The 13,026-nt window shown below is 51.8% G+C and overlaps 1 protein-coding gene across 6 annotated transcripts in view; it reads left to right on the forward strand.

Moving 5' to 3' along the window:
• The window catches only part of PPFIBP2 (PPFIA binding protein 2), a 142,821-nt gene that overhangs the window by 59,455 nt on the left and 70,340 nt on the right, over window positions 1–13,026 (forward strand). The window contains exon 2 of one of the 6 annotated variants that reach the window (XM_029207211.1): window positions 4,547–4,750. The exons of 4 other annotated variants lie outside the window; for them this stretch is intronic. Coding sequence is in view for 1 of the 2 variants with exons in the window: in XM_029207207.1 (XP_029063040.1) it covers window positions 5,407–5,454 (48 nt within the window). In the remaining variant the exon portion in view is untranslated. Of the gene's footprint in view, window positions 1–4,546; window positions 4,751–5,197; window positions 5,455–13,026 lie in introns of those variants that run through there. One more of the 6 variants, XM_029207207.1, reaches the window with a different exon arrangement.

The following is a 13,026-nucleotide window of genomic DNA, read 5'->3' on the forward strand; positions in this document are numbered from 1 at the left end:
TGTCTTTACTGTGCTTCTCTCCCAAGGGACTCCTGCTAGGCTGGTGTGCTGGTTGTGGGGAGGCTCTTTGTCTCTGTGTAGTACTGGAAGAAGCCACTAGGTGGGAGTCAGGGACAAATGCTGGAAAGTCTAAAAGCCCAAGGAAGAAGGTATGGGCTTTATGTGAGAAAATAGCTGCCTCCCCCGACCCCCTCCCAACGCTTAGAGGACATAAGTTCCTCTCATTAATGAAGCCGCTGGACAGTGTACCTGAGTCAGCTGGAAAAAAGAATTATTTTCCTTGGAACCCAGTGGATAAAGGGTAGGCCCGGGAGGCCTCCACTGTTTGTGGCAGGGGAAGGAGACCAGAGGGATGAGGGCCCATCCTGGGAGCACAGAGTTGACCTTCCATTGTCAAAGGCGAGAAGATCTCTCCAAACACCTTTTTTTTTTTGCGGTACGCGGGCCTCTCACTGTTGTGGCCTCTCCCGTTGCGGAGCACAGGCTCCGGACGCACAGGCTCAGTGGCCATGGCTCACGGGCCTAGCCGCTCCGTGGCATGTGGGATCTTCCTGGACCAGTGCACGAACCCTTGTCCCCTGCATCGGCAGGCAGACTCTCAACCACTGCGCCACCAGGGAAGCCCTCCAAACACCTTTTAATTCCAGTGCCTTTTGCTGGTGCGCTATTAATTAGGGTGGCCTCCATTTCCTGACCCTGCGTCTGTCAGGCCCTGCCCTAGAGAAGTCTCCTGTACCTTGGGGGATTTTGAATACGTTTTTTTTTCCTGTCACAGCACCCCAGATTAGGGGCTTTCAGCCACTGCAAACTTAGCAGTTTTAATTTTCCTGGATTTCGGGTTTCTCTCCCCGCTGTCCAAGTAAATTGTACCTTACTAAATTCCAGAGATCTGGCTTCTTTCAGACTTGACTTGAGACTGTTTCAGTCCCTCAGAACCAATGTTAATAAATGATCAAGAATGTGCAAACACTGGTGAAGGAGCAGATAAATCCTTCCCCACTAAATCTCCTGCTTCGGGCCTAGGGGACGTGGTGGGCAATGTTGCCCGGTTAGCATGACCTGAGGTCTGAGCATGTGGACACACCCCCAACCCTCCACCCGCAAAGAGGGCTTGCCAGCACACCACCGGGCCTCCTTCCTTTCAGGCGCCCGCTAGCAGGCAGGGAGGCCCCAGAGGAGCCCCACTTCCAGGCAGGACCGCTCAGTACATGGGGCTCCAAGACCTTCCGGAAGCAGCCTCCTAACCTCTTACTCCTCAGATATGGTCCTGAGACCAGCAGGGTGAGCATCACTTGGAAGCCTGTTCGCGAGGCACAGTCTCGGGCCCCATTCCCAACCTGCTGGGTCCGAATCTGCATTTTCACAAGAAAGCCCTCTAGCCCTGGTGATTCACTAAAGATGGAGAAGCAGCATCCTCCCCCCGGGGTCAGCAGTCTATGGCCTGTACTTGGCCTACTGCCTATTTCTTATTCCCTGTGAGCTAAGCATAATTTTTCTGTGTTTCAGTGATTGAGAAATCACAAGAAGACAATTTTTTGACATGAACATGATATAAAACTTGAATCTTAGCGTTCACAAAAAAAAGTGTGGCTGGAACACAGCTACCCTCACTGCTTTCCACATTGGCTGTGGCTGCTTTTGCGCTACAAGTGGGAGTCGACTGTCACAAACCATATGGCCCACAAAGCCTAAATCATTTGCTATCTGGCCCTTTACGGGCAGTGTGCCGCCCCTTCTGCTAACTCATTTTGGAGGTGGGTCTTCGTGCTTGGACACCCTGGGGACCTGGGCTGCGGTGGCCAGGATGCCTGTTTCACAAGCAGGACTTACTTGCCAGCCCCGAGGAGCAGTGACCTCAGGCTAGCTCTTCCCTCTCCTCCCCTTCCTCTTCCAAGAGGCAGGCCCACGGTGCAGCGCACCTGTTGAAGGGCACAAGCCCGTCTGACTTACTAGGTCCGTCCTGACAGCTGTCACCGTGGCCCAGAGGCCAAGGCTCAGGGCTGCGCTGGAGCTCAGAATGCCAGTGAGAGGTCAGCGGAATAGCACGTGACCCCTTCTCGGTCCACGGTTGTGCCCAGTTAGATGCTGCTGACTCCTGGCCGCTGGCAGGAGGAGGAGAGTCTCAGGAACTCCATCCCCAATCATTCCCACACATACATGGGATTCCGGCCAGATAAGTGACTTTCTTGGGTTCCCCTCCTGGACCCAGGGATAAGGAGGAGGGCAGTCTGTATGAGTTCCCCTGGCCACTCTGGCCTCTTAGCTGTGCTTTTGCTCCCCAAATGCTCAGTTGCCTGCCCTTTGCCCTCAGCTGGCTGCCTCGTGTTCCAGACAGTAGTGAGTTGAGTCTGGTCGATGTGAGTTACTTTTGGGAAGGCTCCGAGGGCCACAGGGTCACTGTAATGACTCCTATTGATGTATACTATGTGGTTCCTGAAAACGTCTCTGTTTAGTGATGGATCCAGGGAGTCCCTGGGAGTCTCTCTACCTCACAGGGCAGTGCTATAGAAGTAGGACCGCCCCCGTCCTGCCTTAATAAGGGCAGCCTAAATCTTTCTGAGTAACTACTAAGACCAGATAAAACCCAGGCTTTCAATCTTTTGGGAGTCATGGATCATTTTGATGACCTGAGGAAAACTATTTCAGAGAAATAGTGATTTATACCTACCAAATAGTGCTTTATATACATTTTATGAACGTACTCAAGGGCCTGTCTGATCCTCCGAATCCCCTCTGTGGCCTACGGTGAGGAGCCCCTGGCTGGGATGGCCTTCGGAGTGAGGGGCTGCAGCCATGGCTTTGCTTCTAGGCCTTTGGAGTGCTATCTTGTGGATTCTGAGTTGAAGTGCAGTATACTTAGGGGTTTCAAAAAAAAAAAAAGCCTGAGGTAAGAATTGCTACTTGAGGATACCATGAAAATATGTCAAGAATTTAGCTGCAGCGTGTCTGGATTCCCTCCCTCCCCTCCCTCCCTCCTTTCCCTTTCTCCCCTCCTCACTCCCCACCCCATTCATCACACATGAGTTGAGCTAATAGATGAAGCTGGCTCTGTCTTGTCTTCTCTGAGTCGAGCATCTTTACCCTGGGGAAACTCGTTTTCTCCACATAGAGTTTCAGGTTTATCTTTCCAGTCTCACCATTTGAGCCTCACTCTTTCACGCGGAGAACGTTCAGGTTCTTACCGTGTGCTAGGAATCGTGCTAGGCGTGGAGATCAGAGCGGTCCATCAGGGCTCACACATGTGCTCCCGTCTGGTGAAGTGGTCAGATGTGTAAACAGGTGTGGTTCAGTGCCGCAGGGCAGGTGGTGACACGGGGAGGGGGGTGGGTGGGTGCCGGGGAGCCAGCTTCCCCAGAGGCAGGTCGGAGTCAGCGAGGCTGAGAGGCAGCCATGTTGCCGCCTGGTCCCCTCTTTTTCCTCCTCTCACACCAGAACCTACCAGCGGACACTGATCCCCCCGCCAAGGGTGGGCAGACCTCTCCCCATACAGCCCCCAAATCAGCTGTCTTGCCTCTTCCTCCCCGGAGCCCCAGGAACACCTTTATCATGTACCGTGTGGAAGTTCTTTACCCAGGGCAAGAAGTGGGTTTCAGTTGCCTTGGATGCTGGGCAGACGTGTGTTGACCAAATGAATTCATTTGACTTTCCCAGGTTTTTAGACAGAAAAAAGTAAAATGGCCTACCCACCCCTGCAGCCTTAGAGACCTTGACTAACACATCCTATCCTAGTTCTGGGCAGGGAACCTTGGCGGGTGAGGCCCGGGCTGCACTCTGGAACTGAGCCAGAGGCCAGAAGAAGGCTCTAGAGCTCAGGGCATGGGCAGCTGAGCCTGCTTTTCCTTTCTGGCCTCTGATCTGGGTGTGTCTCCAGGAATTTACTCCTCCCCTCATGCCAGCTGCTGGCCACAGCCCTCCTCCTGCCACCTCTGTGTTCTGTGTGGGCTGGGCCAGCCTGCCGGGGACTGTGTGTGTTTTCTGCCTTGTCCTCGGGCCCTGCTTCTGGGCTGTGGACAACACCCAGCAGAGCCCTCTCTTGAGGTGGGAGCTCCAGGAAACCCCCTGGTGACCCCCAAGGGCGCCGGGGAGGCCCACGCAGTCACAAGATGTGTGTCTGCAAGTCATTTCGGGCAGCAGAGCTCAGAGCCCTTGCGTGTAACCACAGTTCCCATTGCACCCACATCAAAGCCTGCTTTCATAACCAGTCAGAGCCGAGGGCCACACGTTGAGGGCTGGGCAAGGGAGAAAAGCTGTTTTTAGGGGAGCTCTCAGAGGAGGTGGGAATGTGAGGAAGCGGGGGGCAGCCTGTGGGGAATGCTGGACAGACCACCCTGGCAAGCCAGCATGTGACCTGCCAGTAAGAAGGCAGATGCAGCTCCCTGTCTCCTCAGCCTGCTGCCTTCCCAAGGCTCCCACCCAGAGTGCTCCCTAGATCTCACGGACACACGTGAGGTGGCCTCACCTGCCTTGTGAAGCAGCTAGCCTGGGCTGGGGACAGCCAGCGAGGCGGGCACTTGACAGAAGCTCTGCCCCGTCTGTTCCCGTGCAGAATGCGGCCCCGGGGAGCCCTGTGGTGATGGCTGACAGCAGAGGTCTCGCAGGCTGCAGCACCGGACGGCGCCCCCAGTGTCCAGGACGGCAAACCCCCAGCAGGGCCAAGAACCCAGACTGGAGCTGCTTCTGAATTTGTTCTTATTTGGAAACGACTGGCTTCCCTCAGGGCACAGCCCGACACCAGCCTGGAGGAAGAGGGGTAGGCGTGGGCTGCTGGGTGGGAGTCAGGCTGTGTGTGGGAACCAGCAGTTCCTCCAAGAGCAGCGCTTATTTTTAGTCTTCTCCCCAGTCCCAAATAAACTGAGAGCAGCTGGGAGCCTGTGGGTAAATGCAGAGTGGAGCTGAGACAGGAAACCGGGGTCTCTCCCTAATGAGTTCCAGCCACTCCAGAAGGGGGAAGCCAGACGAGGAATTTTCTTCGGGACTGCTTCCCTCTGGCAGGCTCTGGTATTATCACCGAAAAGAATGTTCCCGTGTGTGTGTGTGTGTGTGTGTGTGTGTGTGTGTGTTTACAATTCCTGGCCAAGCCTGTCTTCCCCCCCCCCCACCCCTCTTCTGCTAGGTTCCCCTGCTCTGCAGGCTCTGTGCCCCTGAGCTGGTGCCTGTGTGTGTCCGGGGGGGGGGGGGTGGGAGGTGGATACAGGAGCAGCACGGTCTGGTCTGAGCCACTGTGTCTCTGAAACTGTTTAGGGAAAGGCTGCCGGACGCAGGCCAGGGGACTTGGGGAAATTTGAACACAGCTTGACGTTCCTGAGGGGGAGGGGGCAGAAGCAAGGAAGAGGAGAGAATTTGGTCTCTGGCCAGAAAAAGGGCTTTTTCAACCAAGGAATCTAACTGCTGACATGGGTACCCAACATGGATGGGGATATTGATGTTTACAAGCATTTCGCGTGGCTGAAAAGGGTAAGTGACTGGCTGCTTTGTCTGGGTCTCCGTGGAGATGAGTGAGGGGAGAGACACTGTGTGTGTGTGTGCGTGTGTGGAGGGGGGAGGTGTTTGTCCGGCGAAGCCCTGTCGTGGCCAAGTTCTCCATAAGAATCTAATTATAGACACTAGGGGAGAAAACAGTCAGCTGCCTTTGTTTCTCCTCTGACATTCTAGTGAATGAGCCTCTGCAGAAAGGCAAGAATGAAGTGAGGAGAGTGCGTTATTTTAACTTGAGCACGTGAACAGTTGGAGGCTCCAGACACCGTGACCAGAAGAAGGTGCCCACCACTTTTGGCGTGAGGATGCGGAGAGGCCGCTGCCTTTCAAACGCACTGGATTCAGAAGTTGTTGGGCTTCTTCTCTGCTCGGAAGTCCTCTGGTGTGGAGATTAGTCAGTGTGCTGTCAGCCAAAAGAGCTGCTGCGTTGCGGGGTGGAGGCTCTCTGAAGTCCTCTTCTGCGTGCTTCTCAGAGGCCAAGGGCTGGCGTTGCAAGTCGTTCCTGCCGACTCTGTAGGGGTTGAGCGTGAGAGTGTGGGGTGAGTGCTGGGGGCTGGAGTAGCGTCCACACTCACGGAACCAAGGCTCGCTCTTCTGTCACCATCTTTGAGCTGCAAGGATGGGTATCCATCTATTTTCACACTGAGGCTGAATGTTTTCAGAGGGAGGAAGGGCAAAAGCAGCTGACAGATAAGAGATCTGACCTTGTAACTGTAGAACAGGAGGGACAGGAAGTGTCCGGCTCAGAAGGTCCCCGACCCCAGCGCCCCAACCCTGGGCCTGCTTTGGCGTGCGCCCTCTGCACTTCTCACTCCGCAAATATTTATCAAGTTCTGGGTACTGGGTGTCCAGTGGTGAGCACAAAGTAGAACCAGTCTCTGCTCTTGTGGATCTCCTATCTACCACTTGGGAGATGCCAGTTAAATAGTCCCAGGAAATAAGCCTGAAATTTACAAGTTGATAAATACAGCCAAGAAGAGGAACTGTTGGTAGCCATCATCAAGGTCTGTTACCGATTGAGAAGGAGGAGTCAGGGGCCCTCTTTGAGGAAGTAACACTTCATTGAAAACTGAAGGAGAAGTAGGAGTGAGTCAGGTGGAAAATGGGGTGAAGAACACGTCTGAGCGCGGTGATGGTTAGGAGCTAGGGGTAGGTTCCGGATCACACAGGACACGGAAGGCCTGACAGATAAGCAGCTGACAGTAAGGGTTGTGGGTGACGTCGTTTGTATAATGGGAGACTTGTAGTAGGGAAGTGTCATGAGCTACGTTGGGGAATCTAATTTGTATTTTATGAAAATTACTCTAGCTGTGATATGGTGTATGGTAAGCTGTGTCACGAAAAGTGAGGCAAATGAACCAAATTAGAGAGCTCAAGGGCTTGTTGGGATCAACTAGTACAAATCCCTCATTTAAAAAAGCCCAAGAGGGGGGCTTCCCTGGTGGCGCAGTGGTTGAGAGTCCGCCTGCCGATGCAGGGGACACGGGTTCGTGCCCTGGTCCGGGAAGATCCCGCGTGCTGCAGAGCGGCTGGGCCCGTGAGCCATGGCCACTGAGCCTGCGCGTCCGGAGCCTGTGCTCCGCAACGGGAAAGGCCACAGCAGTGAGAGGCCCACGTACCGCAAAAAAAGAAAAAAAGCCCAAGAAAGGCTAGGAACCTCATGGCTATTAGTGTTATGGCTATAAGTGGTGCAGCCTGATCTTGAACCCTGCTCTCTGTCTCCCAGTCCAGTTCTCTTTCCTCATTTCTATGGCCAAGTAGGTAGAAAATTATGGGTTTGGAACCCAGCAGAAATCTGTTTGTGCTCAGCCCCATCCCAGCTTTGGGATGGGGGCACTGCAGTCACCAGAGAGCATGCTGAGGTGACCAGACATTTTGGTAAAAGCTCTCATCCATTGTCTTAAGAATTGAAAAAGCCTCATTGAAAAGGTTTTGGAGGAAATAGGTGTGAAGTGCACTTCCCATCACTTTTTATTTTCTTGTATCCAACTGAAGCTTTTTAACCAGGAGGTCTTAACAGCCGCGATGTGCCTGGGATTGTAGGTGCCATGTCCCAGCCTCTGGGACAGATGTTGTACCTTGTGCAGAAGTTCTGTCTGTGGAGGAAATAATTCTGCCTGCAAGGCAATGTAAGGAGGTTCTTTCAGTCCTGAGACCCAGGCTGTGAGCTCTGACTCTTTTGGATGGTGGGAAGTCGGCTGGGCGAAGCTCTAAGTGAGGAGACTTCAGACCCCCTGGGAAAGACTCATAGCAAAACATTTTTCTTCTACTTTTAAGGAGCATTAAAAAAAAAAAAAAGTATTGGATATGTCATAGGCAGTATAATCAGTATCTTTCCTATTCTCTACCTGAAACAAAACTGCCGGACTCTTCTTTTTAAAATCCCCTTAAAAAAAAAAAATTCCGGGCTTCCCTGATGGCGCAGTGGTTGAGAGTCCGCCTGCTGATGCAGGGGACACGGGTTCGTGCCCCGGTCGGGGAAGATCCCACATGCCGCGGAGCGGCTGGGCCGGTGAGCCATGGCCGCTGAGCCTGCGCGTCCGGAGCCTGTGCTCCGCAACGGGAGAGGCCACAACAGTGAGAGGCCCGTGTACCACAAATAAATAAACAAAAATCCCTTTTCATCCTTTGACCCTGGTTGTAAGCCCCAGGATTTGCCCTTAGTCTGGACGAGAAAGCCGAGGCTTTTCTGCCTGCTTGGCTTTTAAGACTGTTTTTTTTTTCTTTGCGGTACGCGGGCCTCTCACTGTTGTGGCCTCTCCCGTTGCGGAGCACAGGCTCCGTTCGCACAGGCTCAGAGGCCATGGCTCACGGGCCCAGCCGCCCCGCGGCACGTGAGATCTTCACGGACCGGGACACGAACCTGCATCCCCTGCATTGGCAGGCGGACTCTCAACCACTGAGCCACCAGGGAAGCCCTAAGACATTTTTTTAACCTGGTCTCAACTTACCTTTTTAGTTTCATCATTTATATCTATTTTAATTTCATCTCTTTATATCTGACGAGCTCCCACATGTAGTCCCTGCCTTTTCTGAGCTTCTGCCTCCATGTCCTCCTCCTAATTCCCACCCACTTCATCTGACTCCATCAGGGCTCTCCTTTTCCATCAGTCCTTTGCTGACCTCCTCCCTGTATTGCATGCAGTGGACTCCAGCCTGGGTACCCAGCACTTTCCATCTGCCTGGCTCACCCACCCCTTTCCCACGTGCTTCCTCAAGCTGGGGTGGCTTGGAGAGCAGGTTTCTCTTAGCTCAGGTTTTTGAAGGTGGAAACATGCTGTTTCTTTCATGTTCCCACACACGGGGTGGTTCCAGCAGAAGAGGTGCCTGGATAAGGTGTGACCTGGTAGGCTGGGAACCCTTGCCCTTGGACCAGTCCAAGAGGTCAATGCCTCGGAGCAAGAGAGTCTTTGAATTTTGGGACAGTAAGGGGAGATGCCTATGGCTAAGAAGGCCCAAAGCTAGAGGAGAAGCATTTGGTGAGAAAAGAGACATTGTCTCGTGGCCTTTGGAGGACGGGATGCTGCGTACTGTTTAGCTAAGCGCATGCAGTTTGAAGTAAAGCCTGGGTTGGGCTCTTGGCTTTGCCACACTTACTAGCTATGTGATCTTAGGCATATTACCTCAAATCCTGGAGTTCGTCTATAAAATAAGGAAGGTAATAGTGCCAGCCACATACAGGTTTTATGAGGATCAAGTAAGATAATGTATGTTAAATGCTTAGAGAACCATGCACGTAGGGAACATTCAACAAAAGTTAACTGCTCTTGGCCATTACCAGGAAGGAGGATATTGAAAGAGGAACAGCTGGGACCAGTTTGCTTCTCTCCTAGGAGTGCATCTTAGGCCATCATTCCTTCAGCTTAGGCCCCTTTCCACATTCCAGGTCAAGGTCTCAAAGCAAAGACCGGCAGGAGACAGCTGGGACCTGGCCCACCATGAGTAGCCAGAGGCCCCAGTGGCTGCTGAGAGAAGGCTGACCAGGGCTGGTCCTCCAGTGCCTTCCCCAACAGACAGATCCCTGGGACAAGGTAATCTACCATAAGCGTCCAGAGGGTCTCCACCCCTCAGCTCTTTGGTTCCTGACTGACTCTCAAAACAGCTCACACCTGCCCTGGTTTGAGATCAGTGGCTCCAACCCACATAGTCCTGAAAGAGCCTCTCAAAATAGCAACAAAGCAGGGTCTGTGGAGTCCACCCGCTGCCCTCTGATCAGGAGTTTATTTTCCCAGGAACAGAAATCCCAGTACTGTCAGTATCTTCACACCGCTGCTGGCTTCTAGGACTCTGTGTTGGAGCCAAATTCCAAACTGAAGTCACAACCCCATCCACCCCACCCCCACCCCCTAAGAAAAAAACAAAAACGGAATCATCATGGCTCCCCCATGCAATTGGCTTGGGTTCTGTAGTACAGTATGGGATGAACTCAAACTGCTAATGTGAGACTTTATTCTGTGTCATCTGGTGCTCAAACGGTTGATCCAGTAGCCTGGCCACTTGGGCCAGGAGAGCTGCAAAGACATCCTGGCCCCAGACGTTGACTTGCCTTGTACTCAAGTCAGAGTGCAATTAAAGTTGAAGTAGGCAGCGGCTTCTGTGAAAGTTGTTTGCACTGGATAAGAACGCGGATCCTGTATCCAACTCCTTGGGTTCATATCTCAGCTCTGTGTGACCTTGGGCAATTGATTTACTCTCCCTGGGGCTCAATTTTCTTGATTGTAAAATATGGATAATAGTTCAATGTATGTAAAGTGCTTAGAAAATGCTTCATAGATGTTATGGTGACGATGACCTTGGCCACAACTGACAGCCTCTGGTTACTCTAGAGCCATGCGCCCAGACTTGATTCTGGGCAGAGATTTTTTTCAAGACCAGGAGGAGGATGACAGTGGGTATGGTTACTCAAGGGTTCTAGCTGTCCTCATTTTCCTAAGGGTACATCCCATCTTTAGCCAATGCACCCAAAATGTCCACCCATCATATTCTCCAGCATAGTTTAGGAGCTAGAATTTTGCCATCTGTGACTCCTGTCTGCCAGCTATTTGGAGAGGCCCTCACACCTCTTTCCCAGCAGGGTTTGGCAAAGGGGCATCATACCAGGGTCATTTGCTGAATAGCTTGGGTGGGTGCTCCAGAGCAGCACAGCCATTGGTAGTTCCATGAACTGGCATCGGCACTTGTGGGGGGGGGGTGTCCCTTGACTCATCCCTGCATTCTTCCCTCCCCCATCCCTGTATCAGCTCTTTCACACTTTTCCATTTGTCCCCAACCTTATACTCCCCTCTCAACTGATGTCACCACCTACTTCATTGAAAAAAATTAGCCACACATAGATGAACTTCTCATCTTCCCTCCCCACCACCACAAAAGGTAACAGTATTCACAGCCATCATTTTTCTTTTTTTAAAAGGAATATGAAAAGCGTATTTTTTTTATATAAATTTATTTTTGGCTGCTTTGAGTCTTCGTTGCTGCACATGGGCTTTCTCTAGTTGCTGCGAGCGGGGGCTACTCTTTGCTGCGGTGCATGGGTTTCTCATTGCGGTGCCTTCTTTTGTTGTGGAGCACAGGCTCTAGGCGTGTGGGTTTCAGTAGTTGTGGCACGTGGGCTCAGTAGTTGTGGCTCATGGGCTCTAGAGTGCAGGCTCAGTAGTTGTGGCGCACGGGCTTAGTTGCTCCGCGGTATGTGGGATCTTCCCAGACCAGGGCTCGAACCCCTGTCCCCTGCATTGGCAGGAGGATTCTTATCCACTGCGCCCCCAGGGAAGTCCCCACAGCCATCATTTTTCAACTTCCTTTGGTTTCATGGGTCAGGAGTCCCTTCTCTCCACCAAGGCTATCCCAGTATCCTATTCTCCTGATCCAGTGCTATTCCACATCCTGTTGTTCTCCGATTGTTTCTTCTCTTTACTCTGCCCTGCCTCCTTGTCCCATGTCCTTGGCAGAAAACGCTTCTCCTTGATTCTTAGAGAAAAATGAAACTGTCTCTGACCATGTACTTTGTCTCTCCATGCTGCCTTATAGAACTTACCCTCCTTTCACCATCAGGAATCTTGAAATCAAGAGCAGGCTAAAAACATCTCTACTCCTTCCTGGTCACTCCCAAACCCACTTCACGTTGGCTTTGTCCCTAAGAAAGCTTTCGAAGTCCTTCTATAATGTTCTTATTGCCTCTAGTTCCCAAGCAACGTTTCCCATCCATTTTCCCTGGAATTCATTCCCATTTGGGCATCTTGTAGGTTTAATGAAATTCCTGTGACCAAAGGACCAGCTCCTCTCTTTGGCCCTTACCTAATCCCACATTTTCCACCTGTGGATCTTTCTCTTATGCTATTTGATTGATGAAATGCCTGGACCTTCTATCTCAGGAGCCAAGATACGTCAGGCCGTTTACTTCTAATGCCTCCAGGTGAGCTGAAACAGTCACAGTTGCTCCTCCATCCCCAACTCTGGCACCTGATGCTGCCCCTCTGTCTCCGACAGGTATTTTTAAGAATCATGAGTCAGTGTGTCTCTTGGAATTGGCAAGATGAGGAAAGAGCACCACTCAAAGAGCCTCCTGTTTTTCCTCTGCTCCTGGCTTTAATATGCTCCCTTCACAAGATACTAGCACACTTGTAAATACTACTTCTCCTACAGTCAAGTGCTGTAGGTTCCTTACGCATCCAGCCACCTGATCAAGAGAATTTAGCAAGGACTAAGCTTATGCCAGGCTATAATCTTGGAACAAGATCTTGGTGAATCCAGTGCATTTCTCTCACCTCCAAGTCCTGCTTCCCGGGATGATCAGTTAGGAGCCTTCATGTGCATCACACCAGCCCCTTGGCTGGAAAGCTTATAGATAGACTGTCAAGAGATTCTTTGTTTTCTGTGTTCTGGGAAACCAGAATATCTGAAGGGTGGCGATCGTGGCTTCATGGATAGCCTATCTGTATCAGGAAGACTCTTTCCAAAGATACCGTTCTCTATTCTTCTGGGGGAATTCCGTCATAGCTTTCAAGACTCAGTCTTTCAAGTGGGGACTCCACTGTAAAGCCTCTCCTCTCCCTTGAAGGCATAATCGATTCGCCCCTCCCCTATGCCACTGCTGCTGGCTTACACACACCTAACTCTATTACTCAGCCATAAAAAGAAACGAAACTGAGCTATTCGTAGTGAGGTGGGTGGAGCTAGAGTCTGTCACACAGTGCCGTAAGTCAGGAAGAGCAAGACAAATACCGTATGCTAACACATATATATGGAATCTAAGAAAAAAATGTCATGAAGAACCTAGGGGTAAGACAGGAGTGGAGACACAGACCTACTGGAGAACGGACTTGAGGATATGGGGAGGGGGAGGGGTGAGCTGTAACAAAGCGAGAGAGAGGCATGGACATATATACACTACCAAACGTAAAATAGATGGCTAGTGGGAAGCAGCCTCATAGCACAGGGAGATCAGCTCGGTGACCTCCTGGAGGGGTGGGATAGGGAGGGTGGGAGGGAGGGAGAGGCAAGAGGGAAGAGATATGGGGATATATGTATATGTATAACTGGTTCACTTTGTTATAC

This window comes from Monodon monoceros, unplaced genomic scaffold (genome assembly GCF_005190385.1).
Source record: "Monodon monoceros isolate NGI ecotype Baffin Bay Population unplaced genomic scaffold, NGI_Narwhal_1 Super_Scaffold_7, whole genome shotgun sequence".
NCBI classification, from domain to species: domain Eukaryota; kingdom Metazoa; phylum Chordata; class Mammalia; order Artiodactyla; family Monodontidae; genus Monodon; species Monodon monoceros.